Source organism: Orbicella faveolata, unplaced genomic scaffold (genome assembly GCF_042242905.1).
Source record: "Orbicella faveolata isolate gen_17 unplaced genomic scaffold, um_ofav_v1 contig_37, whole genome shotgun sequence".
NCBI lineage: Eukaryota > Metazoa > Cnidaria > Anthozoa > Scleractinia > Merulinidae > Orbicella > Orbicella faveolata.
Window position 1 is genome coordinate 1,012,359 of NW_028301566.1, and position 27,479 is coordinate 1,039,837.

The 27,479-nt window shown below is 39.2% G+C and overlaps 3 protein-coding genes and 1 pseudogene across 4 annotated transcripts; 1 reads left to right on the forward strand and 3 right to left on the reverse strand.

Moving 5' to 3' along the window:
- The first annotated feature begins 144 nt into the window (after nucleotides 1-144).
- On the forward strand, nucleotides 145-6,237 carry LOC110067832 (uncharacterized). Its single transcript, XM_020775174.2, has 3 exons — nucleotides 145-235; nucleotides 436-745; nucleotides 1,511-6,237. The coding sequence occupies exons 1-3, from the start codon at nucleotides 212-214 to the stop codon at nucleotides 3,919-3,921; spliced, it is 2,745 nt and encodes a 914-aa protein (XP_020630833.2). The 5' UTR covers nucleotides 145-211; the 3' UTR covers nucleotides 3,922-6,237.
- Nucleotides 5,952-14,989, reverse strand: LOC110067816 (uncharacterized). Its single transcript, XM_020775153.2, has 5 exons — nucleotides 14,723-14,989; nucleotides 12,912-13,272; nucleotides 10,698-11,108; nucleotides 9,768-10,108; nucleotides 5,952-8,289 (listed from the first exon to the last, which is right to left on the reverse strand). Exons 1-5 carry the CDS (start codon nucleotides 14,756-14,758, stop codon nucleotides 7,543-7,545), a joined length of 1,896 nt encoding a protein of 631 aa, XP_020630812.2. The 5' UTR covers nucleotides 14,759-14,989; the 3' UTR covers nucleotides 5,952-7,542.
- Nucleotides 14,990-16,161: 1,172 nt separating this feature from the next.
- LOC110067844 (C-X-C chemokine receptor type 1-like) lies at nucleotides 16,162-18,423 on the reverse strand. Its single transcript, XM_020775189.2, has one exon. The coding sequence runs from the start codon at nucleotides 18,350-18,352 to the stop codon at nucleotides 17,303-17,305; it is 1,050 nt and encodes a 349-aa protein (XP_020630848.1). The 5' UTR covers nucleotides 18,353-18,423; the 3' UTR covers nucleotides 16,162-17,302.
- A 488-nt stretch (nucleotides 18,424-18,911) lies between these two features.
- LOC110067767 (uncharacterized) lies at nucleotides 18,912-27,459 on the reverse strand (annotated as a pseudogene). The gene is made up of 9 exons (XR_016202833.1): nucleotides 27,095-27,459; nucleotides 26,670-26,817; nucleotides 25,825-26,089; nucleotides 25,174-25,202; nucleotides 24,241-24,331; nucleotides 23,066-23,175; nucleotides 22,835-22,900; nucleotides 21,606-22,268; nucleotides 18,912-20,621 (listed from the first exon to the last, which is right to left on the reverse strand). The product of XR_016202833.1 is annotated as an uncharacterized LOC110067767 (transcript).
- Nucleotides 27,460-27,479: the final 20 nt, after the last annotated feature.

Genomic DNA, 27,479 nt, shown 5'->3' on the forward strand with positions numbered 1-27,479 from the left:
TGTCATCTCCGTTGAACTGAAGTGACATATTCATGAATATACGGACAACAAGAAAATGTTAGTTACCCAGATATTCGCTTGGCCCGCCATCTTGCGTGACCGCAGTTCTCAGGGCGTGGGTAACCTGTGCAAGCAACAAGTTATTGTTGCTCCCAGTTCCTCCAAGGCGCTAAAGGGAGGAAGTAAGCAATGATGCCGGATCTTACAGATCATGGAGGTTCGCGTTTTGTTTGAGGTTTGTGGCTCACCGCACTCTATTTACATATTTTTATCAAGAGATATCTAATATATAGATCTTCAAAAATCTTTCTTAACGTCTTAGACAATTTAGGATCAGTTATTTTTTTAATCCTTGATATAGTTCATGCACTCATTGACGAAGCTCTTGTGTCGCAATGTAATTGATGATCCTGGACTTGTCTTCAATTCCGTTAGGGAACTCTGGACAAATGCACTTATGAACATGGAAAAAAGGATTGGAAGCGGCGTCATTTTGTATTCAAGCACATATTGGCCAGTAACATCAGAAGTTTGGAATTGTATGCGGCTGGAACAAAGAACTGGCGAAAGACAGAGCCGAAGGGAGTTCTAGCTCTTTATCCAGGCTATGAAATCCTAAAAATCCATGAACCAAAGCGTCCATTTGCGTTTGAAATCAAAACAGTCGATCATGCATATCGCTTGGCAGCTCACTCAGAAGATGAACTTAATCAGTGGATTCTCATTTTGGAGAGGGAGAGTATTGGTGAGTGTAATATTATTGCACCATTTGTTATTGTTCACTTCACGACCTCTGCTCTGACTAGCTCCCCATTTTTTAAATGTCATTTTGATCATTCTTCAGTTCCTCTCGAGGGGAGGTACGGAGCGGATTATACTGAAAAAAATTATCTAACTCTTATCTCCATTGTATAAGCCATGAATAACCCTTTGATGATAACCTCCCTTCTTCCCCCCTCCCCTCTCCTATTTAGCAATTAAAGAAGCCTAAGTCATGTAAAATTTATATATGTGTTATTTAACTAGTGTGAGGTCTGTATTGGTGGGATATCAGTTGGACTGAGCTGCAAGCAAGCTCCATAATTTTGCAAAAAAAAGAACAAAACCACCATTCCCCTAAACTGGCCTACAAGCTAATTCAACGAAATATTTATGATTCCTCTTAAAAAACTCTGCTGATAAATTAATGCATCCCTGCATTCCATTCTTTGTAAGTGCACGCTCCAAAGTTAAGTGTTTATTTATGTTTCAAGGTCTCTTTTGAATCTTCAAAACAGGGAAGAACATATGATTGTAATGCTAATAAAAAGCAGAATCAGAATAAATAAAATAATATTCTCTTCTGTTTCTCTATTTTATTAGCTTTGCAGTCATAGTTTTTTCCAATCATCATGGTTTTATTATAATGGAGCAGATATGAAGGATTTTCTGTAAGACTCCCTTGAAGGTCTACAATAACCTTAAGGTAATTTTAATCAATAATTTAACAATTTTTTCCTCTGTTGAACAGTCAACTCATTCTGTGTTGAACCTGAAATAAACGACCAAATGGCAAAGCTAGGAGCAGTGGATATATGTCACCTTCATATAGCAAATAGTGAACTGCGACTTCTGTGTGCAAAGGATGGAAGGCTGCTTGTAGCGTGGCCTTTCACATGTCTACGGCGGTACATGAGTACTCGAGGCAAGTTCACGGTTGAAGCTGGTCGAAGAGCTCCTACAGGAGAAGGGAAGTTCACATTCCTCACCCCTCAACATGATGAGATTTACAAGCTTTTGGATAAAGTGGTCAAGTCTAGAGCAGGTCAGATACAGAGCACAGCATCTTCCCATGAAAGCTTAAGAAAGACACAATCTGTTCCCATTGCTGCTGCATCTGTCAGTAAGGATGACTCACAAAAGGGTTATGATCATTTAGTATCTAGTGCATCAGTATCTTCGTCAACTGCAGATGATCAGCTCTCACCAGGAATGACAAATTCGATGAAAAACACCTATTCAGCTCCATATGGACATCTACCATCCCGGGATGTCACACAAACAGGCACACCACTCGCAAGTCAGGGTCTACCTCAAATTCTGCCAGGAGGCAGATTGTCAGCAGAATCTAAAGTGGGTGGTCAATATGACACTTTGACTCAACCAGTGCAGGATGCCTTGAATCAGCCAGTACAGGGGAAACAAGGAGTTGGCGAGGATGGGTACAATACCCTTAATCAACATGTGCTGTCAGCTCAAGAATATAATGTCCTTAACCGTGGCCCTAAATTGCAAGCGACCTTGCGACAGCCAGAGACAGAGGATGTTTATAATGTGATCGGTGAGACACTGCATCCTGTTGCTATACCTGATGGTTATCAGGTAAATGAAGATGGCTACCATACCCTGTCCACTTCACGAAGTAATGCATCAGCTCCTGAGGAAACCTACAATACACTGGATCATGGCTCTCCAGCAAGGTCTACGCACAAGGCTTCCCATCGTCCAGGAAACACGGAATCTCAAGGATCTGTCATGCCTGTACCAAAACCAACAGCTAGAAGGCTCTTTGGGCCAAACGATAAACATTCGTCATCAGTAGCTGAAGTTGATGATATACAAAGTAAAGCAAAACCTCCCCCACCACCTGCAAGGAAAAAACCTGAACATGCAATGCTTCAGAAATCCCAGTCAGTAGATGAAGTCAGTGAACTGTATCACTCACTGGAAATGTCAAAAGCAAGACCACCAGCTCCCAATAGAAGGACATCTGAGCAGTTGAGAAAACTTCAAAAATCCCAGTCACTCATGGTTGATGAAAATGATGATATGTACAACACACTAGATACATGTACATCTAAAGTAACACATTCCCCAGTACAACCAAGGAAGATACATGGTCATATTAACAAACAAACATCTGTGGACAGTGAAAAAATGTACAATTCACTTGATGCCACAAGGGTGAGTACACCTCCAATTCCAGCATGGCAAAAACATTCCTCATCAAGTAATGAAGGTGATGACATGTACAATACCCTTGGAACTAAACGAGTAGGACCTACACTTCATAATGAAAAGGAGGACGATTTAATGGCTTCCCATCTGCCTAGAAATGATGACGACATGTACAATACACTTGATAAATCAAGAACTCAACATTCATTATCTGTACCGGTTCCTGCGCAAAGATCCTTTTCAAGCCATGGGGGCACCAGCTCCCCTCTCAGCAGCCCTTGCAATAGAGATTCCCCAGAGTTAAAGAGAAGCTCTACATCCACCATGCAGTCAGTCCGCTGCCCTTTACATGTAGATACTTCACCATCGCTGGCAAAGACCAACCGACAGGCATCTTCCTTGGATAACCTTGATTCTTATGCCAGCACAGATGCTTCATCAACCCTGGAAACGACTCATCAACAGTCAACTTCTTTGGATGACCTTGATTCTTATGCTAGAATTGATTATGTAACTTTGTCACCAGAAAAAGGTGCAGTCAAGCAGCCACCAATCCCAAAGCAAAGATCAAGTCCTTCTAAAGAGAGAAAAACCAGTGCACCTGACATCCTCTCATTAGCAGGGTATCACGGTGGCAAGGAATTTAAGAAGCCAGGAAAGAGTGGGCTTGTGTCAAATTTAAAGGCTTCCCTAGAAGCTGGAGGTTTAGATCTGACAAAACTGCAAAGAAAACCTAAAAAGCTGTCCAGGGAGGGAAGTGAAGAATTGCCTACATATGCTGAAGTTGATGAACGAGGTGCCAGTCACACTATCGCAGATGATGTCTTTGCTGCAGTGACTCCACCCACAAGACCTGCAAGGTCACAATCATCTCCGTCTGACGCCAAGCCAGGGGATGACATTTATGCTGAATTAGATCAGACAGCACAGGTCAGACCCAAGTCTCTGCAAATCACCAAAGCCAAGAAAAATACTAAGAAATAATTATACGTTAACTTAATATGTTATTGTCATTCAAGCTGGCTTCCTTCAGGCATGCACCTATCGATGGCCAATTCCCTCTCTGAGACACACCTGCAGAGAATCGTGGTAGTTGTATTTGGCATCTGGGACTGGATTTGATTTATTTTCATTGATGAATACAACTACCATGATTCTCTGCAGGCGCATGTCATAGCGGGAATTGGCCATTGATTATGTTAATAAAATGTAATGATACCTGAGAAAACTTTGGTTGCAGGCCTCAGTTTCTCATTTCCTCTGTCAGTAGACTAGTTTCAGGAAAAGAAAATTTGATTCAACAATCAAAATCCACTTGTCCTAAAAGTAAAAGCAATGCAGATAAATTGAAGCATTTATTTGAATGGTTAATATTCATTCTCATTTTGTTAGTTTTATAGCTTTTGTGATGTCCAAGATTAGATCATATTTCTGGTTAGCTTTCATGTAATAGAGGCTACTTCACAAATAATCATTTGACAAGAGTAAAAAATAGTATAAAAGTATATGTAGCAGTAAATTTGTATATTTTAAGTGATTTATTTCTATTGTAGGTAGTTTTAAGACCACATCCAAACTGAAGAGAAATTACTAATATTTGGGTTTTTTAAAACAGAAAAAAGATGAAGTATACTCTTCTCTTTCAAAGTAGTACGCTCTTACTTGGTGTTGAAGACACAGATGATGTAAAACAATAGACAACAAAAGGACAAAAAACACGAGGAATACAATGAAAACAATAGGTTTGTGAGGCAGTGTTGTATTGTAACGTGTAGTGTATCTTTTACACCATGAAACCCTACTAAAGGTTTGGTCTCACTTTTTACCAGCAATACTTATATCAGTTATGTTAAATGAATATGTCCAACAGTGAAGTGCGAACAGCATTGTGTTATTACATTATTTTGATAGTTCAAATTATATTAATTTTATCAGTCAGCAAACAGACGTGTTTATTGTTAAAATAGAAGGGAGATATTTTTGTGACAGTAGTTTAAGTCTTTTACATGGCAAACATTACATATCAAAAGTCAATTACATTGTTTAGAATTGCTTATTAAGTATATTCACGTAACAAAGGAAGAAAACTGAGTCGTCAGATCACAGGAAGATTATAACTGGGCAGTTTAACAGACATGTACACAGTATTCAAATTGATAAATAATTCCACGACAGATTATTTATCTGTCAGAAGTCAACAATAGTCATCCCACTTTAATTGTTTTGATCTATTGGATATGTAGCCTTTTTTCAATAATACCAAGGGTAGGCATCGATTTACTGGGGAATTTATGTTAGATTTTAATTAAATGGCACAGCTCTTCAGTGCAACATAATTTTATGTTATATTATTACACATTAGAAAACAGTCCTAAGAAAATACGAGCACTGATTGGTTAAAAATTTTGTTTCTATAACTCAGTAGAAACACAGAACTAGCAAGAGCTGTTGACGTAAAGATGGTGCAAGCAAAGAGAATTTTTTTGATAATCAAAGTTAACAAGGTGTTTTCCTTTTTTTCGTTGCGGTGTTTTCTAAAAGAAATAAAAAAAACATGTTCTCCGTGTTTCTATCGAGTTATAGAAACACCTGTGAAAGTTTGGGAGAACTCGAAAAAGCTGTGGAAACACTCACCTGCAGCTTGTGTTCCCACAGCATTTCTTGTTCTCCCAAACTTCCACTTGTGTTTCTATAACTCAATAGAAACACGGTACATGTTTTCTATTTCTTAAGTGGAAACCCGATTTTTCAAACTTCCAAGGGAAACGAAAACTGGTTTGAAAAATTGGGTCATTCAAGAAATCAGGGTAAAATTAACAGTGCTCGACTGAGGGGAGGGAAACAACTCTTGGTTCCAGTTATCAAGAAGTTAAAAAAATTGAGGGCCAATGGAAACAAGAATTGGTTTGAAAAATCAGGTAGTTATAAGTTACTTACTTAAGATGAGATAGAGGCTGATATCCCAAACCTGTGGAATTTTATCATCATGGATGAAATTGCATCAATCTACAACATTTGGGTATATTCACAAGATTTATTTTATTTGCTAAACAAATGCTGCTTATTCCCAATAACTCCCATGATAGATTTGATTAAACATAACATCCTTCCACTAGTCTCTTAAGAAATTCAGAATTTAAATGGTAATTTAAACTTTAATTAAGTAGCAGCTTATTTTTGGTGCTATGTCTGTAAATTTGACAATAAAATTATTTTGAAGTAATGAGAATGTTACAGAGGCAGAATTTGTTTCAGGAAAAAATATATTATATTTGAATAAAGAGAAATAGTTATTTTTAAGTTGTGTGTTCCCATCATAATCATTTAAACACATCGCCAATTTTGGAGCTTGAGAAAGGTGCCTAAGGGATGGTAGAGCCTGGCAAGATATGAGCAGAGCATGCAGGTATCCATGGAAACCCTGAGAGTGGTGACCACCAGGCTCAGTCACACTGACAGAGTCAGTGGAGATACTGAACCAACCCATATGCATACTGTCACCAGCAAAAGCATGCTACAAGCATGAATGGCACTTGAAGCAAACTGCATGTGCTGTAACAATCGGCAAGCAAAACACATAAGCCTTGTAAAACCCCACATGAGACCCCTCGGAACATGGTTACCCTGAAAGGCCACTGACCAGCATTGGCTCGAGATAAACTTTGCCCATATTACATTTAGCCATGTTACTAGCATAACACACAAGAAAACATGCAATCTGATTGGGTACCCAGGGATGGCCTTATGACTGAAAGACAGCAGTGGGAGCTGCTGCTGGTTTAAGGAGCTCCAACTTCCAGTGGCATGCTAACAATTACCTTATTATAGGAAGTTTTAATTTTGTGATAATTAAGGTATTAACAATTAACATGACTCAAATTAATGCAAATTGAAGGACTAATTACTTCCCAATAAAAAAATTAACGTAAAGGTGGGGCTAAAATTGAGTCTGGAGTGTATGGAGAATTTGGAACAAAACTGGTGGAAATAAAGGTTGCAGAAATTAACATGCTGAATAATCAATGACCCAGAAATTAAAGATAACAAAAATTACTGCAACTTAATGAAGCATTAATTTCCTATATTTAAATGGTAGACAGCATACTCTCAGTTTCTATCAAATATGTTGATTTCTTATCATGGGAAATTACATAACCAATTCTTTTTCCTGAAACTACATAAACTGCACAGGAATCCTTCCCTAGTTTAATTCCCAGAAATTTCCACCATTTTTTTTTTTACTGCCCACTGCAAAACAATTATGAAATAAAGCAGCCTTTTAATTATGGTTAAACAAAAGATACCTCTTTAGGCTGAAATAATAATTAAAAGCAAATACTTTATCAACCGACAACAAATTTGACACAGGGTGCTTGAATTAAAACTGTATCAAAGGACTACCTCTCAGCACCTCCCCTATAGTCATAGCTATTTATCCCATCCACCCTCTACCTCTATTTATGACCTTGATGACCATAGTTGCTGGCACCATTCAGTATTCTTTGCAAGAAAAATTCTTTTTAATATATTGTTATCATGAGTAACGCTGTCTTTTCAGGATAAACCAAGGTTGAACTAACATGTTCATTTATCACAAGCCTGCCATCACTTTTCCATTTGTGAAAAGTGTGACACTTCAGATAAAGTTCTCTCCAAAGCTTCCACCTGTCCACCATAGTTGCCCTTCTTAGCTGGAAGTGCTGGAAGATTAGTAATGCACTCAGCTTGATCTCCAACATCTGAAGGTTCTGACACTGAGCTTTTAAGAGCCAAAGAAACCCTTTCAGTGCATGGTGTTTGTGGAGGGATCATGGAAATTAATGAATCTTCAGAGCTTTTGTATTCAGCATCTGCTGCAAATGCTGTAAAGTGGGTGAAAGTTGGTGATGTACTTAAAATGCTGTCAGAGCTCTTGCTTCTCCGTCTAGTCAGTGCAGTGTCTGAAGCTCTCTCAGCAACTGCCGCTCTGTTCTTTTTCTTCTTGCTTAGATCAACTGTAGCATACAGGGCTGGCAGAACCTCAACACTAGAGGAATAAGCTGCATTCAAGTACATAAAATTTGGAGATCCAACTATGGATAGTGAGTGTTCTCTTCTTGAGTACTTTGGCCCTTTCTGTTGGTCAGGTGGAGTACCTTGCTGAGTGGATTCTGGTCTGCTAGGTAGCTCTGGCTTTGATTGCATATTACTTGATTCTTTGGAGTATTCACTGCTTCTTGTCAATTCATCAAAAGATCCTCCCATTCCAAAATGATCTTTGGTTGTGGTGGGGGTCATTTGCTCTCCTGACATCTGTTGACTGGTTGGGAGCTGGTTCAGGGGACATCCCCCATCCACTTCTAATCCTCTGTCCTGTAAACACCACAAGATGTATCATGGAGTCAGGCCTGTCTAGCAAGCAGAATAGTGGATAAAAGGTCTTGTAAGTTAGATGATAACAAATTTCTCACTGCTTTCCATATTGTTACACAAATATGAAGGTCATAATGTAAAGATAATAACTGAAAATGTGCTGTGGCATATCCAGGGTAGAAGTTAGAAATATTGTATTTGGGGAGGGGAGGGGGGGGGGGGAGAGAACAGGAAAACCTGGATAAAAATTCACAAAACAGATACAAGAACAAACAAAAATGCAACCCCCATTTAGCAAAGACTTTGGAACTCAAACCCAGGCAGTGTTGGTTGGAGGGAAATTTTAACACTGAGAGTGAAGACAACCACACCTGAGTCACAACTACTCCTTCAGAAATTCTCTTTTAATTAATGATTTTCGAACATTTTAAATATTCCATGATGGAGAATAGACTGTTTTCAATACATTAAAATTCAGCTTGGCAGTGAGGCCTAGAGGACACAAACATAGGAATTTGAATGAGCATGTTAATTCATTTCTTTTACTTGCATCCTCTTGGACTCACAATCATCAGAAGTGGCCTATTTGGTCTAAGGTTTAGACTGGTTTCTCTTGTATGTTCTTAACCCATTGACTCCCATGCTGCCCATAACCGGCCATGACAAGCCTTGGCCTTTGTTCCACTTCTGATGTCATCACCTTTGACCAAATTTGGCATCATCTATACTCAACTTCTGCAGGAGGAAAAGATCTTTCCAATGATACCCAGATCAGAGTGATTGGTTCAATGGAGCCTGAAATATGCACGAAAATGCTAAGAAATTTGAGTGAAAAACTAGGAGCAAAATTTCCTGCGACTACACGTAGCTAATCCATGGTAAAAATTGCCTGTCTCCACGGTGCTTTCGCAGAATTTTTTGGACTGGAAGCAAGCCCAGTAGAAGGTCAATCACTGCTGCAAAAAGATAAGAAAAGGAGAAAAAGGAAAGGCAAAAAAAAAGGAAAAGAAAAGCCTAAAGACGTAGATCACTCTCTCAAAATTTTGATTTCTGCACATGCCTGAGGAAAAATGTTGTAAAACATGATGCTAGTGGAAAGAAAGGCATGCTTTCATGTTGCAAATGCCTTTTTGAGTAGATTGGAGCTAATTTGGCCCATATCCAGCCTGAAAATCTCCAAAATGTCCAAAAAATGCGTTTTTGGCAAAAAGCTCTGGGAGTCAATGGATTAATATGTCTCATAAGTATGACCCAATCTTCTAATTTACATGTATCGGGAACTAATTAAAAGGATTAATGCACCACAGACTACACTGCGAACAGCTCCATACTATGATGTAAACATACTTCATGTGACAAGAGTAGACAATAAATATTTTAGTCTGACAAGACTGAGAAGAAAAGTGGGGATAAGATCTACTTCACTGGCATAAATTAACAGCTTTATCGTGTACAACTACTCTTAACAAGTGCCTTACCAGTGACTCAGGTAAGTTACGGCTTGTAGTACTTGGTGAGCGAGCCAGTCTGTCATAGCTACCTTCACGTATGCTACCAGCTGATGGCACTGCAGGGTTAAGTCTGTTGTACTGTTCTCTGGGTTGAGTAGAGCTGGAGCCCCAACTTGGAAGTCTCTCCAAGCGATTGTAGCTGAGAGCAGATTCTGAGGTAATTGAAAAGTTTCCTAAGCTGTGTGCACTGCCTATGCTGTCTGACCTGCCTATGTGATTGTACATTTCCTGCATTCCTCCTGCATCAATTGCTTGTGGAACACTCTGGTTGATGTTTCTCACATGACCATTCCGGTTGACTGAAGGGACTAAATAAAGACAGATTTTATTCCATTGGTTCAGCAGTCAACTTAATTTCCTGGATTAGCACCACTCTTGATCACAAAGACCGTACATTTATGGCATCCAACAGCAGCCAGTCAACCACAAAATTAATAATAAGCGGTAGCTGTCATTTAAATTTCTTGTGACATATATGGCACCATTATTCACTTGCTTCCAATGGACCTTTTCACCAATACGGCAGCCATTTAGATTTCTACTGATTTGAGAGTCGGACATTGTCAGATGCTCAGGAGGGCTTATTAGTATGTGTTTGCACCCTAAGCATCCTATAATAGCTACAACATGAAGTAAAACTTTATTTTCAAAGGGCAGTTTTTGGTAGATTTGGTCAAATGTACGCACTAATGTCCAAAAATGGACTTGCCTTAGCCCCTCCCCACCCTCTAAACATCCAGTTGACATTAGTGGGTAGGAAGTGAATATGTTGACAAACCTTACTTAAAGATTTGGAGGTGGCACTTAGTCAAGTAAATACTACCAACGATTTACAGCTTTATGGTCAGACATGCAAAAATTTGATACTAACAGTCATGCGACATTCACAGCTGATACCTGAGATGGGTTGGAGGCTAAACCTTAGTTGATCATACGCTCTCTCAATGTCATCTTCTGTTAATTCACTTGAAGCTGCCGGGGGGCGGTTATCCTGACGTCTTCTGAGCCGAGCAGAGGCAAAACTGTCTATCACATCAAAAATCTTGTTGTCATCACCATTGTGTGTGAAGAAGTTGTATTTCCCTTCACCCATGGGTGAAGCTCTTCCAGCTTCAAATATAAACTCATTAGAATCCATAGCTTCATAGCTCCGAATTGTTGTTAGGGGCCACTGAGCCAGCACAGCTCGTGTCCGCTCCAGAGCTAAGGTCAGACCCCATCTGGAGATATGTAGCAGGCACTGTTGTTCCTTGGCTCCAATTCGCTGCAGTTGTCGACTACTGCTGCCTTTGACCCTGAACACTTCACCTATAAAAATAACAACACAGAGAATGTTTACAAGGTATCTGCTTGATAAGGCTGGAGGCTATCTTGAAAACAGCTCGTTTAGCCTCCAGGCTAATCGATTTGAATAACTTTAAACCTAATATATTCTTGTAACCTTAAAATAATATACTTTTGTGTCAATTATTAGACATATTATTGGTAGAAAAGGAGAATGACATGAAAAAGATTTGATATTTTCCTGCTTAAACACGAAGCGATCCCATAAAAGGCAGGGACATGCCAACTTTGAAGCACTTTATTGGCTTTTTTGTGCAATGGTGGATAGCCGAAATAACAGTCATGTAACATAGAAGTTGTGGAGAAATAGCGTTTTTTTTTTTTTTTGTTAAAACAACGGAGTCATTTACGTAGAATAATATAAGGTAAATAGTAAAAACAGAGTCAAAATAAAACTTATATTAACACTTTAGAAGATGCCTTTGGAAGGACAAAAATGATGAATTATCTTCGTTGCTTCACGGAATATTCAATTTTGCAGCTAAATAAAATAACAAAGCTGATGCCTGCGATCAGTGAGCTATCTGTTTCCATTTATATCCGCATGCCGAGAACGAAAACAAATTTCCTAAGAGGTGATGTTGGTTAGCCTGTGAACACAGACAGAGTTTGGTGGGATATTCAAAATTATTCAGATTTATGAGCGTAATGATGGTGCAAACAAAATGCAAATTGAATAACACTGAGTTATCTCTCAAACTATATTCAGAGCAAAGAAATTGGAAACAAAAAGTACTACAAAGAAACAAGAGAACTTAAAAAATGGCAAAGTGAGATTTTGCCTGAATATTGACGTTAGAAAGGAGAAGGAAACTCATTGCTGAATGCAAGAAAAACAAAAATTGCGTTTGTCAAAGGCTGACTGAATTTTAACAGCAAGAGTACGACAGCAGCCAGTGTTCACCTCATGAAATCTCTTTTAGATAACTGGCTGAAGAATAACCATATTACTGTAGATATAATATATTACCTTCCCAGTCAACAACAACAACAACCATTTTATTTTGCATTTAATACAGAGAATATCATACAGCAAAAGAATATACATTAAACTTAAATAAGCAAAAAAACTACTCAAAATAGTAAAAACTAAACGATCTGAGTAGTTACAAGAATTATTATGCTTTAAATCGGTTGTAAATCAGTCTGCTTGTATCTGGGTTTTTTTACTAGTTTAGTTTCCAAACTTATTTTGCAACCATGTTAATCCTTGAAGGAGCAAAGACACTCTGGCATCAAAAGAACTAGACACAGCATCTTATAAATTTGAGTGAACAGAATGAATTCATACGATAGGCTTTTGCAAGCGGAGGAACAAAATTATAAAGTTGAAATTAAAAAAGTCAATTTCATTTGTAAACTCTTCTCCTGAAGCTACCGTTCATTTAGTTCAAAAGGCATTGTTTACTTAGTTGTAAAATAAAACAGAAAATTATACCTGATGGCTCTACAGAATTTTGTGGCAATGCGCAAAAATTACATCCGAGTGAATAAGCCAATCAAATAGAAGCATTGGTCGTCTGTTGGGATTTGTGACTGGCAGGCTGAACACCTCAGCCTCGTTATATAGGATCACTCCATGTTTAAGCCCAAAAGCTTTTCATAATATTCTACCATGATGTATGCTGTCGGCTGCCCAGGACTCAAGTGCCAGAGGTATATTTTCTGCTCGGGTGTAAAAAGAGGGACTGGTGAGCTAGCTACTGGTGAAAATCACCATGTACTTAACGATCTCACACTTTTACCCAACATCAAACCTACACCCACCTGCTACTTGTGGATTCAAGGTACTTTGCATTTGTAATTGGATCACCCACAGATCCATGACAGTCTCGCTCTCAGCAGCCAATATGAATGTCTCAGCATCAGTGCTTATCTCAAAAACATGTTGCCTAGCTCTGTGTTCCAGTCTTTTAAACACCTTGTATCTTGGAAACAGTTCTAATGTCCCACGTGGCATTTGCCGTCGCCAGCCATCCTCTCTATCAAACCACTGAAGGAAAGGTTGATCACCTGCACAATATTTTCGGAGTACATAGTAGCCCTTCTTCCATTTCTTGGTAAAAGACTTTTTTAACCAGCCCTTGGTCTTACTAGTATCTTCTTCTGTTGGTTTCTCTAACCATCCCTAAGAAATAAATGGTTGTAAACATGAAAAGTCACATGAAAGAAGTGTTTGTTTGTTTGTTTGTTTTCAAAAGATTGTAATATTATTACGCAAAAGATCAAGTTAAACTTTGGCAAAAAATGGGATAGCTCAACCAAATTTACAAAATTAGTCAACAACTTGTCAGTGCATACTCTTCGGGGGTCATAAGATACACTGGATACTAGTCATACTATATTGTAACACCCTTTTCCAAAGTGGACATGTGCCAGGTTGAATTAGTGTATTAAAGCAGATACATTTTGACTGAAATTGTAATTCTATGGAGGAGTTGAGATAACAGGGTTAATTTCAGTTGATTTATTTGCTTCAAACAGCAGGCAAAATAACATTATAAAATAACTGAGGCAACTCCCCAAAATTGCTCCAGACTAGCTAGAGGAGTTAACAACAAATGATACACCACAAGGTACGACAATTTATTTGTAACACGTATGTATACTAAACCAATTATTTCATTCCCATGCAAACGCGGCAAGAGCTACAAAACTCCCCAGTCTCCAATGAGTCACCAAATCTCCCGAATATGAAGCATGTTTTCACACTATTACATTTAGCCTGATTCTGGGAAATGTTGGGGGATATTTGATGCATTTTCTTGGTTGAAAGTGCGGAATTCAATTACGTACTAAGCTTTTGGAAGTTGAGAAGGGGCGAAGTCGCCAATCTCCAGATTTTGATTTTTTAAGGTTGATATTTCTCTAATGGTGAGCTAAGCAAACCTGTACTCGTGGATGGTCCTTTCAGTTTTAATTAGCTTATCGAAGCCATGTAACTTGTAGAAAAAAATTCTGTTAGCTTTTAGAGCTTTCGTCTCATCCGTTAGGGGAAAACGTCATTTCACAAACAACTACTTTTTGGTATATTCATATTTTAATATCTATACTGGCCACTTTATAATAAACAGCAAAATTCTTAGTTTCAACAGTAAAATCAATTTAATAACAATACGTGACGTCTCCGATATCTCTGCTATTCAGCTGCTGTAAACACATGATTAAACAACTCGACACAGTGTCAACTTCAGAGTCCCAAGATGAATGGCCCTATTCTTCAGATCTCTTCAACACAGCCAGCAAGCTACATAATATCCGCCCGACGTCATACAAATAAATCGAGTTTTCTTTCCCGTCTGATTTCCTGTGGCCAACCACATGCAGTTGGCCTTTGAACAAACGTGTGTATGCTACTCGTATACTGATTGAAGCTTACATTTAGCTAGAATAAACTACTAACCTCAAACATTCTCAAGTCTAACGTTTAAGTCTTATAAACATACATGTGAGACTTTATATATCAAAACTGTAGTCTATCCGAGTAATAATTACACATACATGTTGATAAATGTTCATTTTACTCTGAAATTAACGTTCTTAGAATTACCATGAAAGAAGTTACTCTAACTCCCTACCTCGAATATATCTTCGATGTCTTCCAGATCCGACATATTCTTTCTTAATCAGCAGATCAAACGATCAAGTAAGTCAAGCAAGGCCGGCCAAGTTTACGACCAAGGTGTTTTAACACCTCAGAGTTACCTTTACAAGAGGCATTCTCTACCTAAATGAATTGAAAACTGATGAATATTCAGTAGAACTGTCCCCGCTTTCATCGGAAAATCGAAAGACCTCTTCAGAAATGTTCCGCGTTCTTACACTGGAAACTGGGCGCCTACGCCTAACTTTTAGGAGAGGGACTGGAATTGGGTGGAGAAGATGGGCCGATGTTCTCCGATGTTTGTTTGTTTCTTTATTTAATTTGTTTGTTTGCTTATTTTAGTTGCTTTCCAAATAATTATCACCATTACATGCATGCCTGTTCTCAGTACAGCGCCCTGCACCCTCGGGGAAATGGAAGGTGGCTGCTTAATGGGTTCGTGTACTTACCATCGGGTTTAAAGTGCTTAGTGAACATGGAATAACGTCAAGATAATCACATATGTTTGAATGTTTCTATCACATCACACGATGGTCTTTTTCTATTTCGGATTCTTATCTGTCATCGCCATTTCCAAAACAAAGCCAAACTACGTGTGTTAAATTATGGGTGGCCGCTTTAAAATAGGGGTAAGAACCGATAGAAATTCTCTCATCGGAACGATGTGCTGCTCCAGGAGAGAAATGTGCGCAACCTGGTGCTCAACCAAGGAGGATGAGGCTGGAAGAGTTATCCCCCATGTGCATGTAGGCGTCATTCGCAAGGTCAGTTCTTCCGCAGGTAACGTTACCATGTGCGTGGTTGTTCCTATGGAGTAGATTGTTTTTGTCTTTCGAATTCCCTCCCATAGATATTACCGAGTCAAATTATCTTTCAATCTTTCGTAAAACCTTTAAGAACACAGGAGAGCTCGAACCCGGTCCGCTCGCACTAACCATGAGGCCACCGTGCCTCTACAGTGCAGGAGGAGGTATCAAGAGCCGAATGAATCCAAGGTTTCTTTCTATCGCACCATCCCACCATGTAATGGGGAACTTAAGCACGCACGTTTTTGAGACGCGGACGGTAACCGGAAGTGAGCTTTTTTCACTTTAAACTTGTCCTCACACAACCATATTCACATTGCTAAGTATCTTTTCTTCATTAGAGACGAGTAGTATAAAAATCTGGGGGACAATACGGTCCAAGCATGCGAAATCTTCTCTTCCGGTTGCCGTCCGCGTCTCAAAAACGCGCGTGCTTAAGCTCCCTATTCATGATAAGGAGGCGGCGTGGCCGAGTGGTTTAGGGCGCTGGATTTGAAATCTGGTTCAAATCCTCCGCCCTACCGCTATCTGGATTTGTTCTCGGTAGCCCCGAGTTCAACTCCTCGGCCGCGTTGTGTAAATAGCCAACTGGTCAGCCTCCCACTAGTTGGGATTCTTAATAGTTTATGTTATATTTGAAATATTTGTTTCTTTATGTACAGTGTCCCCAGTTAGCACATTAGTGCTAAATACATCGACACTTAAATAAAGTGATTATTATTATTATTATTATTATTATTATTATTATTATTATTATTATTATTATTATTTAAGTACATTGCTGTATCTTGTGGTTTCTGTTATACTACTTCAACAAAAACAGAACAACAACAAAAAAAGAAACTGAACTTGTCTTTGGTCACTTCTATATATACTCAACTGACGCAGCGCGGTCTCGTTCAAAAAGTTTGATGGGATAAAAACGCTCTAAAACCTGAGGTGAAATTAAAGCATTCTGCCTTGGTGCTAGTTTGGTGATTCAGACCTACGCCACTTTCGACTTTTGAACTGTTTCGCATTTCTTCTATGGGTTAGGATAATCGGAAATCTAATGTCTGACTTTAAAACTTCCCTGGTGAACATGGCAGTACCTAAGGCGCCATAACGTTTAACTTACCAAACCATGGCTACGGCAAATTCCATTCTGTGAGAGCAATGGCTTTGCATTTTGTTCACATGTAATTTTATGCAAATCAGAAAAGCTCGTGAAAAGGCTTACTTGCCCGCTGGCTCCTCTGCGTTTTCTTTGCACCTGTGATCCCTTGTGTGTGAAAGAGGATAACTGTAAAAATACTCGATTAGTCTTTTCATAGTACACTGGACGAGAAGGCAAACGACGAAAGTAGAACCCGCACTCTTAAAGTTAATAACATTGTTTTTTTGCTATGCATAAGGATTTTCTCGATTTGCATTGTATATATAAGTAATTACAAATTTCTACAGGAAATATAAAATCTTATTTTTTACGTCTCTCCATAATAACTAAGCTTAAAAATATACAATGAAAGTGATTGAGAAGGCAAATCAAAATATTAAAGTAAACAGACGAAAAGTACTTTCCACGATTCCACAACCTGGCAGATGTCGACAACGTACAAAATCTTTGAAAGCAAATTGCACTCCGCAGCTAGTACATAAACTGAGTACTCAGAATTTCTAGTTATAATTAAATTTATTACATGAAGAATCACTTTTGAGTCGCTTCTGGGACACTTTGGAGAAGACTCCATTCCGTTTTTCTAAAAAGATCACAAATTAAGTCGCGCACGTCTCAGTAAACTTCTAAAGTACATAAACACTGGTGAAAATAATTCCATGCAGTTTCTGCGGAATACAGAACTGAAAAATGAGTAGACAAAAGCATTAGCTGTGCTGTTGACAAGCATAAGATAGTAAGCTACTATAGCGAATTCCTTTGGTACTGTCACAGACACTGCAATTAACAGTAGGTATGTAGCAAAGGGCACCGAACACAAAACAAAGATGGCGGTTAATAAGAGCACAATAAATACGACTCCTCCTCTTCCCTGGTCATTCGGGCGACGAAACTTTCGGAAAAGTCTTGACCCTTGACTTTGCAGTAGTGACCGCACAACAGCGATATTGGCGGCCAAGATAAAAATAAGTGGAACAAGAAAGGTTGCTGACAAAGTCATCAGAAGCATCACTGTAATATCGGTACCTTGAATATAGTCGTACGAACAAAACGGAATAATTCCTCGCCCGCAAAATCGTGCTTCCTGCCTCGTTAAGAAGTAAAAATCCGGTAGAGTGAAGATAAGAGAATAATACCAAGAAAATACAACCATAAGAACTGTTCTGCGAGTATTAACATCAAAATCAAATGGTTTGACAACAGCCAGGTAACGTTCTGCTGTAACACAGCATATCAGGCAGGACGAGGCAGACAGTGTAGTCCAAGATAAGCCGCCAATGAGTTTACAAACAGGTGTTATGGAAGCCTTTGAATCGATCCCTACGAATTCGTAAATGTTGTAGATAATACAAACAGCCATGTCGGCCACACATAGGTTCTGGATGAGGAGTTTCATTGCCCCAGAATGATCTCCGCTCCGCTTCATCCGCTGTAAAACGATTATGACGAGCAAATTCCCTAGAACCGATATGATTAGCAACAATTTACTGAGCACCACTTCTACCACCGAATGCCAAGTGTCTGGCGGTATTATGCATCCGCAAAATTGTTCAAAAGCTCGCCTTTCCTTGTCTGATTCTGGAAAAGTTGAGCCTTCACAGTTGTAAGGACCTTGGGCTGAACTGTTCATCGTCGTGTTCATCTTAACTAAGGCCGCAGGGAGAGGTTTGTCTCTTGAGATGTTTAAGAAAGTAAAATGAGGTTGTTTGTTTGCACCAGAACGAGATGACAACCACTTAAATTTTTTCCGCTTTTTCAGTTCAATAAAGGTGGTAAGGGCATCAATAAAAGCAAGCTTCAGAAACGTGCTGTACACAACGGAAAAATCCTTTGGTCTTTGCCGTCGTCAAATGTTTTCTTTCAAAGAGCCTTTCATTATCTTTAATGTATTCTTCTTACAAACTCACTAACGTCATGAATAACAAATTGCAAGTTCAAGTTGACTGCAGATGAGAAAAAGCTTTCGTGATCCCGCTTATTCAAAACAAATACTTAGATTTACTTAAATATCGATGGGACAGGAGTCATAGAAAAGTGTCTTCGTCGATAATGGTGCTATAATTGGAGTCGGTGAGTGTAGTTAAGATTTAATTTGACTGATGGGTATTTGTTTTGTTAATCCTCCAACCGAATCTTAAATGTTTTCGCATCTTTTTAAAATTCTAATTTCGTTCTGGTCAAATGACGTGACTAAACTCAGCTGGAAAACTTTAAAACAAAAACTTTAATCTATTTGAATTGTTTCCCAGGACATGGGGCCTACATTCTACACGAATACGTTTGTATTAAGATTTTACACTGCTAAATTAAAAATCATGCGGCAAAAAGTGAACAACTTTAAACTCGATTTTACAGCGATATGATGTCGTTATCACCAAGGTTCCAGTTCAGGTGAAGTCCGTTTACCTCCGCTTTCTTCAGCGTCCACTAAGTCATCCAGTCCTTCCATGGCCGCACGTAACTCGGCTTCAAGATCGAGACTCATGTCCACCCCCTCAGTAAAATCAGGAGTACTAACAATGTCTGGCGACCCTGGGGGGTGGGGAGGAGCCACAGCATCGTTATCGCGTGAATCCTCCTCTCCAGTCGTGTTAGCTTCATTAGGAATCTCTTCTTGTTGTTTTTCCGCCTCGTCCTCGTTGTGTGCAGTTTGGTCTCGGGTTATTTCATCGCTCACAGCATCTGCTGTAAGCGGATTTTGTTTGTCAATGATAGCTTCTCCATCAACAGACGAGAAAATAGTATGGCCGTGTAAGTTCTCAACCAATTCAACTACCGGACTTTGTTCAGCTTTTTCTGTTTCTGTCACCTCAAAACCTGATTGTTGATCTTTTTCTTCACTACTTCCAGTTTCGTTGTTTTGGGATTCCTGGCCTATATCAACTTCTTCCTCAACCTCTGACAGGTTAGCGACACCTTCCACTTGGCTCGTCCCATCAACAACACTACAAGAAGCTACACTGCTTTTCTCCTCTACCTCACTGACGGGATCAAGCCTGGATGCACTGGGAACCATTGTGCCTACCAAGAGGGCTTCCGGAGACGGGGGAGGAGGGATGGAACCACAAGTATCCCCAGAGGGAGATGATACCTGCGCGACCATTGAAAACCCTTCCTCATCGTCTAGTGTCAATTTAGCAGGTAGTGATGAATCAGACAGAATTTGTTGTACTGGCAGATCTCTGAACTCCCTTGGGGAGCTGATACGGGGAGGGGTACTCTTGGGTCTTCGCAGAACACGTCTTGCTAGTGGCTGAACGGTTAAGGATTTGGGCACGCTTTCCGCCGGGGGCTGCCTAAGGGGCTTAGGGGCTCTTCGAGATGGTGTTTCTAAGAACTGAATTGGAGTCCTTGATCGAGGTGGTCTCCAAGCAGGTGCAATGTACGCTGGGAAATCTGTTGACATCTCAGGTTCTTTGACAACATTCAGCTTGCCCATCATTTTTTGACCTGCTATTCGCATTTCTTTTCTTCCATAAAGATCCCCGTGGAATTCAGCCAGAATATCCTGAGGGATGTATGTTTTACTCCCGGGGCTGGGGCTTCGTCCCGTACGTGACGGTACGTCATTCTCAATGATATTTATTATCATTCTGTCTTGTGGCCATTCTTCAGTGTCTTTCCTGGTCAATAATGGTGTGAGACTCGGGTCACGTGACAGAACCTCTTGCGTTAAAAATACTGGTTCCACAGCTATTTCATTCCCCTCCCCCTCAGGGCTGCCTAGAGTCTCACGACTTATCTCTGTTTCGTCTTGATCGTACACACTGCTTAGTGTTTCCCATCTTTTGATGTGACGTGACGTGACAGAAGTGCTATGCTCCCTGGTCTGTGGCGTCCGAGAGTAGTGCCCATATCTCTCTGGACTGATGGGCGTTGGCGCTGGGGCGTGCACTGGAGTTGGAGAATATCTGAGAGTAATGACAACAAGTTAGTGCCACTTGACAGAATTCTGCAAATCTTTATGATTTAATTGATTTTGATTTTCGAGTGGGTTTGTCTGTTTCTGAGGGAATCTGTCATCTTTCAGCCAATCACAATCTTTTAAAAACCAACTGCGTTACTCCATTCTTCCCACACTTCACTTTGTTAATAAAGTTTTGCTGCAGTTCCGACCAAGACACTATGACCTAGGCCATGGTCTCTTGGTTCACTTTTTTCTTTTCTAGTATTCATACAACGAATCTTTTTTATCAAACCAAGAGTCTTTTCGAAATATATACACAGTTAATAGTTCGTATAGAGTGATTATCCGCTTGAGGGAAGTTCTGAAAAGAACTGTTGTCGGTGACTGACGTTTCCACAACCTGAACGGAAGTCATCTTCAGAGTCAAGTGAATAGTGTTTGTCAGTCGATGATGTTATAAATCTGGTCCGTTGAAAATCAGTTTTTATGGTATTGGCTGTAAGACTCGTGTAAAGTTTGTCATCAGTCATTGGTCAGTTTCGATCCGTCTATTGTTAGTCAAATTGGTCGGTTTTAGGTCCGTCTTATTGTTAGTCAAATTAAGTCGGTCTGTTACAAGTCCGTTTGTCGGTTTCGTTTTCGTCGTGGATACACAGTTAAGTGGGCTACCTTACAACAGGGAGCTTACAAAAAGGTTTCGTCATAGCCACAGTAAAATAATTATGCCACGAATTGTTCTACCCACTGAACTTTCTTTGCCTTTTTTCCCACTGAACCTCTCGACCCTTAGTTTTGTTATTTTGAAAGTAAGGATAATAGATTATAACAGAAGCATATCACCTAGTCTAGGTGATATGCTTCTGATTATAATAATGGCTCTAATCAATTGTTTGATTAGCAAGTTCGATTTTCAGGCTTGATCACCGCTTGTTTCCAGTAGTCGCCAATGCTCATGTATAGACTCTTACCTCAATGAAAGATGGCTTACCTCAGTGCTGAAGTCATATGTCCTCTGACGGGCCAGTACTGGTTCATGTGATCGTCACTCGGTGAAACAAGTTCGCTTGCAGCCAAAGTCACATCTAGAGAGCTGCTGACCAGAGCACACAGCTGAGAGTCTTGAGCTGCCACCTCCTCTCTTGGGGTTCCTGTGGGAGTTGGCGTGACTGATACAAGCTCAACAGGTTCCATTGCTACGCCTAAATCCAAGTTACGCGGAATAGAGTTCATACAGTGGTGTGGTTTGGCTTTGGACTGACGGTCTGAAGGAACACCGACTGAAGAAAGAGGCAACAAAACACGTCCTTGCCTTGCTGCTGTCAGTTTGTCACTGACTGCTTTAATCATGCTTGACTCCAGTTTTGTGCCTTGGGTGGAGTTACCCAAGATCCTGTCACTACTCTCCTCATCTGTAACTACCTCCTCCACAGGAGGGGTGAAGTGTGAGTTAATATCAATATCAAGCAACATTCGCGAGTTTTCATCAAGTACAGTTTGCTCCAGAGTCGTCGGTATTTGTTCCGATTTATTCAGGTCTTTGCTCATATCAGCTTTCACTTGTTTACCGCCTGGCAGTACCTCAGCTCTTGGACTTGAATGTTGCTTTGGTTGAACTTCTAAACCCAAAGGCAATTCTTGGTCAACTGCCATGCTATTGAAAATAGAGAAAAGAAAAGGTGAGTAAACGTACAACTGCAATCTTTTTTCTAGTGCTATAATTTCCACGCATCTTGTTTACCTAAAACGGACTTGAGGGGAGACTGAGGGGAGAGGGGATGGGGTCATGGCTGTTTTTAGGTCCTGCGGCCAGGTTACAATTGCTGCACAAGCTGAACAATTCACAAAATGAACTTCATAAAATCGAACAGACTTAATACCGAATTTTGTTTGCACTGCAGACTGATTGGCAAATTTATTTTACTCAGTCTTGTTCCTGCCATATAAGTCATACAATACACACAAGAGGACATCCAGTTTGTCAAATTCACCACAGCAAATAACATCACAACAAAACTGACCAATCAGTTTCAACATACCAGACTTCTACCACCACCACATGAAATGCACTTACCACTTTTCAGTCAGTCACAACTCTATATTCATGAACTACTGATACTCCTGGCTTCAAACCATTTACTACAGTATGTTGAATGAGTTATGATGTAGCTTGAAAATTACAGAAAGGCGAACATCATTAATAACTGGATAGCTCTTTACCTTGGCTTGAGATGCTGAAGGATTCCAGCAATAACTGACTTTGGAAAGTCTCCAAAATCTTCCAGCCTACAAAAGAGATAATGTTTTCACAAAATGTATAAACAAAGTTCATTTAATCACATTCCACTGATGTCCTGTGACAGTCAGTGAGTGAGTGTAGTTACTAGAAGAGCCAAAGTTATTAATAATCTTATGGAAACAAAGCTATATAGTAACTGTTTGTTCTCATACCCATATTTGGAGAGGTCCAGGTGCTGAACATGAACTCGGCGATGAGAGCTTGCCCGGCTTGGACTGTAAGGTAGTCCTACAGTAGGAGATCAGCGAGGCTCAGGACGTTTCTGGGAAAAGAGAGTTCAAAATAATCTCAATAGTACAGTCACGTTACTCAACCACAGAGTCAAAAAAGCATTGTAATTGAGTTAAATTTAGGCTGGCTTACAAATAGATCTAGTGGAGGTTGCAGTGGGGAGGGTTGAGGAGGGGGAGAGGGTGGGAGGACGGAAGACTGGTTGGACAGTTGGACAGTTGGTTGGATAACTTCGATTATCAACTACTATTAAACCAGAAATTATTACAATTTGTGTATCAATAATTGTCATTTTTATTATTTAATAAAACTTAAACAAATTATTCACCTTTAAATAGCCAATTACAATGTAGTCTGCCATTAGCTTGTTAGAGCATCCACTTGTTTTAGTGCTGTCACAGGCTAGACTAGCTTTAAGGTAACTGTGAGACTTGACAAGAAGGTGAGACTGGCACTTTTTTCTTTGTGAACCGAGACATAACGATTATTTAAATTTGAGACCGAAAATTCACAGTGTTTTAAATGCAAGCACAAGATGTTCAGACTCTAAGACATTCAGACGGTGTTTGTAAAAACAGACAGATAAATCAGAGACAGCTTTGTGGAAAAAAATTGAGACTGCCAGATGCAGCTTGTTGTTTATAACTGCCAAAAAAAATGAGACTGCGAGACCCATGCAATTTGATGGAAATTTTGCAAGACCCATGGTTTTTGAAGGACCATTTGCCTGCACCCCTGGCTTTGACAAGTTCTTCCAAACTTTCCCTAACTTGACACGAAGAAAGAGGAAATGTACATGTTTTCTATTTCTTTTAGACAACACTAGTATTTATTACACTAGTCTAGTAATAAATAAATATTTTTAGCCTAATATTTTTAGGCAAACGTGTGAGAAAAAAGAAAGGAAAATCAGTCTAGTTTATGAATATTAAATTCAAGCTTAAATGTTATTTGTCTTTGCTTATGCCATCATTACAATTAGTACATCAACAGCTTGTGCTGGTTATGTTTTTCCATAGAGTCATAGAGGTATAGCTCTTAGTGCATGCTTTATTTCAGGGTGTTTTCTAAAACATATTGCAGTTCAATTTCTCACTGGTTTTGTTTTCTCCATGGTAGCTGGGATCATGTCTTCTGTGACATCTTTAAATGCTATTCTATGAGGGTCTTTCCTCCTTGCAATGGACCTGAACATAAACAAGAAACAATTCTTTACTTTAAAGCAAATCATTCTTTAAATAATTAATAACACTAGTGTTAGAGAGTGCTAACCAGCAATCTCTGAATTGCTACTTGTTTATTGATCTAATTACACCAGTTGTCCAAACTATCAGGCTTTACCAGAGGTTTTACACTAAAAAAGGTTATAGCAAAGTTGAAGAAGCTAGTTTGTCAGCAGTTGTACAAATGGGAAGCAACAATGCGTGATGGTAAGTTCTGTTCAGATTGGCCATTTACCATTTACTAAAAAAACCCCAATTTACCAAAAGATACTAAGGATCCAAGATAGCAGTGAAGAATTGCAAATGGTAAGCACATTTTCCACTTGCATATTTCATTTGGAAATTTTGGACTATATGTACCTTTCAAGATGTTCCATTTATTTCAAAAACGTTCTGGTCAGTAAAGCCAAACATGTTCAAGCTCTGGCTCAATCATTGTGTTGAGTTCTTTACGTGCTATTCAGCCAGGAGGTGTAATTTAAAACAGGTGTTGGTAAACTGCATAGTATTAAAGGCATTCATGACCAGTAATTGACTTACAACCCATCCACATAACAGAAACCAGAAATATGTAAAGCGCCAGCAGTGGCCCACTATATGTAGCTGTAAGGAACCCATAACTTTAGATTTACTCCAACCTACACAACTGTCACCTTTTAAGTGATAGATCCTAACTTTTTGACTTTCTTTATTTTTTAACCTTTCAGTTTACATGATAATACTTTAAACACAGAATTTTTTCACATAAATATTATATAATTTTATTCAGCAAGTTCATACTGGTTGTAAACAAAGAAAAAACTCACCCAGTGCTTTTTGCCTTTCTCTTTTTTCTCTGCAATTGTACACATTAACACAGGCAGTTCAATAAAAGGGAAAAAAGGAAAAAGTAATTCATTTATATTGGATGAGGTCTAAGCAAAATATGTGTATCTTGATTTGTTAGTGGTGAGCACATCAAATATCATTTTCCCGAAGCTGAAGACTGATTTGCAAGACACGTACATGTATGTGTAAATCAGACTGTATAGACTGATTTATTATATATTAAATGACTTAAATAATCAATATAAACATAACTGTATTTACTGTGTTATTAGGCATTGTTAACAGTATTTAATTCAATCATAATAGAGGGTGGTAAAGGGGGTATAGATCACGTTTCATGGAAAATAAAGCAGCCCTTTTACAATTCACAAAAAATACAACATTGGCATTTCACGCTTCACGGAAAATAAAAGAGAACATTTTGGAAAATCACAGTTCACAGCGACTATGGAAATCATGATTCATGAGGAAAAAATTAGCCATTTCACATTTCACAGGAAAAAAAAGGGCCGATCATAAGTCACGAAAATACCCTTTACCACCCTCATAATACATATGGCAATTTAGTAGCATCTCTTTTTTTGTTTACTGTAAGCATCTGTACAAGTAAGTTAAAAGAAGTAAATTACCCTGCTGGTTTGACACCATACGAGATATGCTGAAGTAATATACACGTCCTTCCAGTCTTGTAACAGCTCATCATTTTCATACAATTCATGGACACCAACAACTGATGCATTGCCCTTCTCATGGTGAATATCAGTGGCTTCTGAGCCAGCTTGCAATTTCTTCTTCCACAGCATGCGTTTCTGGTAATCTGTTAACACCGTTGGTGAAACAGGAGATGGACGAGGCACACAGACAGTTGGGGTGCATGAAGATGACTGACGCTGACTACTGAAAAATAGAACAAATGTCAAATACAACATATCCTTACACAAGCTGCTGTAAACATGAGGGAGGGCGATTGGAGAGCAGAAAAGGTCTTGACAATGTGTACCCAAGTCACAACTGAGGGTTCTTCAAGTTACTCAACAAGTTAGTCGAGTTACTTAACAAGTATTTAACTGTACATGTACAAAGCAACTATTCCTCTTTCTTTTAAACAAAATTTAAATGGATGATGTCCTTTGTCCATCAGCCTCATAAACAACAGATGACAAGAGTGTACATTACATTGAATGACCCAAATGATGAAAGTGAAAGTTAATGACTTGTGTTGTTTTGGAATTGGTACCTCTAAGGGGTGAAAAAATTTCAAGCCATGCCCACAAAACAGGATCTTGAGTTCTTTTCAAATGGAAGTCCACCCGGGTTTTTTTTTTCCTGCTTTAGATAGCAGCATTGATAATGCTATGATTGATTTAGCTTCATGACAACAAAACAGGGTGTTACATGTAGCAGTTTTTAAATTAACCACTGTGGAATTAACTTGGCTATTATATAATACAAAAGCTTGGAATTTGTACCTAACCTCAGATCAGGCGATAATGAGGGTAATGATGATGACCGGTGATGATATCTGTTTGATTGTGATGTTGTACGGCCATTGATTGGTGCACTGTTCTGTCTGAGGTCTGCCTCCCCAAATGCATCAACAATTTTCAGTGTTGGAAGAGAGCCTGAAATTCAAATAATCAATTAACAACTCTATCCTATTTCAATACTGGAAAAATGTGCTGATTAAATTTGTTTCATCTTTGATTATAATTAATTGAGTCTTGGGTAGGAACAATGGCCAATTTGTTACCGTGGAACTCTTTATAGGGCTGTCCAGGTTTGAGCCTGTGGCATTATATGTTGTGTGTTGATGGAAGTTATACATTTGCGATTTTTAGTAACTAAAAGCACAACAGCAGCTAATTTGATAGAGTCATTAAAATGATCTCACTTGCTCACCTTCGTCACTTTTCCTTCTGCTTTTAGCCAGACTATCGAAGTCTTTTTCTTCTACTGTTTCATTACTGTGAATTCCATTTCTCAGTCTAACAGCATCCTTTACTCTTTGTAAATTTGCTCTCCAACACTCAGGATGCTGGCATAAAGAACCGCACGAACTTTCACTTTTCATTGCCGTGAATTGTGTCAAGCAGATTCTTGGTATGTTGTTAGTAGCCACAGGTTGGAAGGAAAGATTACAATACAGGTAATCTACATCTATTTGCTGGAAAAGCCATAAAAGCCGTGAAACTGCACCAACAACAACTCACAACTAGCCTTTTGCTTACTGGTGACGTCACAAATCTTCCTGGCAACCGCTCGCGGGAGAATCTCACGGGACAAA

Bases quoted from the DNA above. Each gene is read 5' to 3' on its own strand.
- LOC110067816 (XM_020775153.2), bottom strand. From the start codon at position 14,758: ATGTCGGATCTGGAAGACATCGAAGATATATTCGAG. The intron at 13,273-14,722 runs GTAGGGAGTTAG...TTTATTTCTTAG, and splicing joins ACATCGAAGATATATTCGAG to GGATGGTTAGAGAAACCAAC. The intron at 11,109-12,911 runs GTGGGTGTAGGT...TTATTTTTATAG, and splicing joins CTTGAATCCACAAGTAGCAG to GTGAAGTGTTCAGGGTCAAA.
- LOC110067832 (XM_020775174.2), top strand. From the start codon at position 212: ATGGAGGTTCGCGTTTTGTTTGAG. The intron at 236-435 runs GTTTGTGGCTCA...CAATTCCGTTAG, and splicing joins AGGTTCGCGTTTTGTTTGAG to GGAACTCTGGACAAATGCAC. The intron at 746-1,510 runs GTGAGTGTAATA...TCTGTTGAACAG, and splicing joins TTTGGAGAGGGAGAGTATTG to TCAACTCATTCTGTGTTGAA.
- LOC110067844 (XM_020775189.2), bottom strand. From the start codon at position 18,352: ATGAACACGACGATGAACAGTTCAGCCCAAGGTCCTTACAACTGTGAA.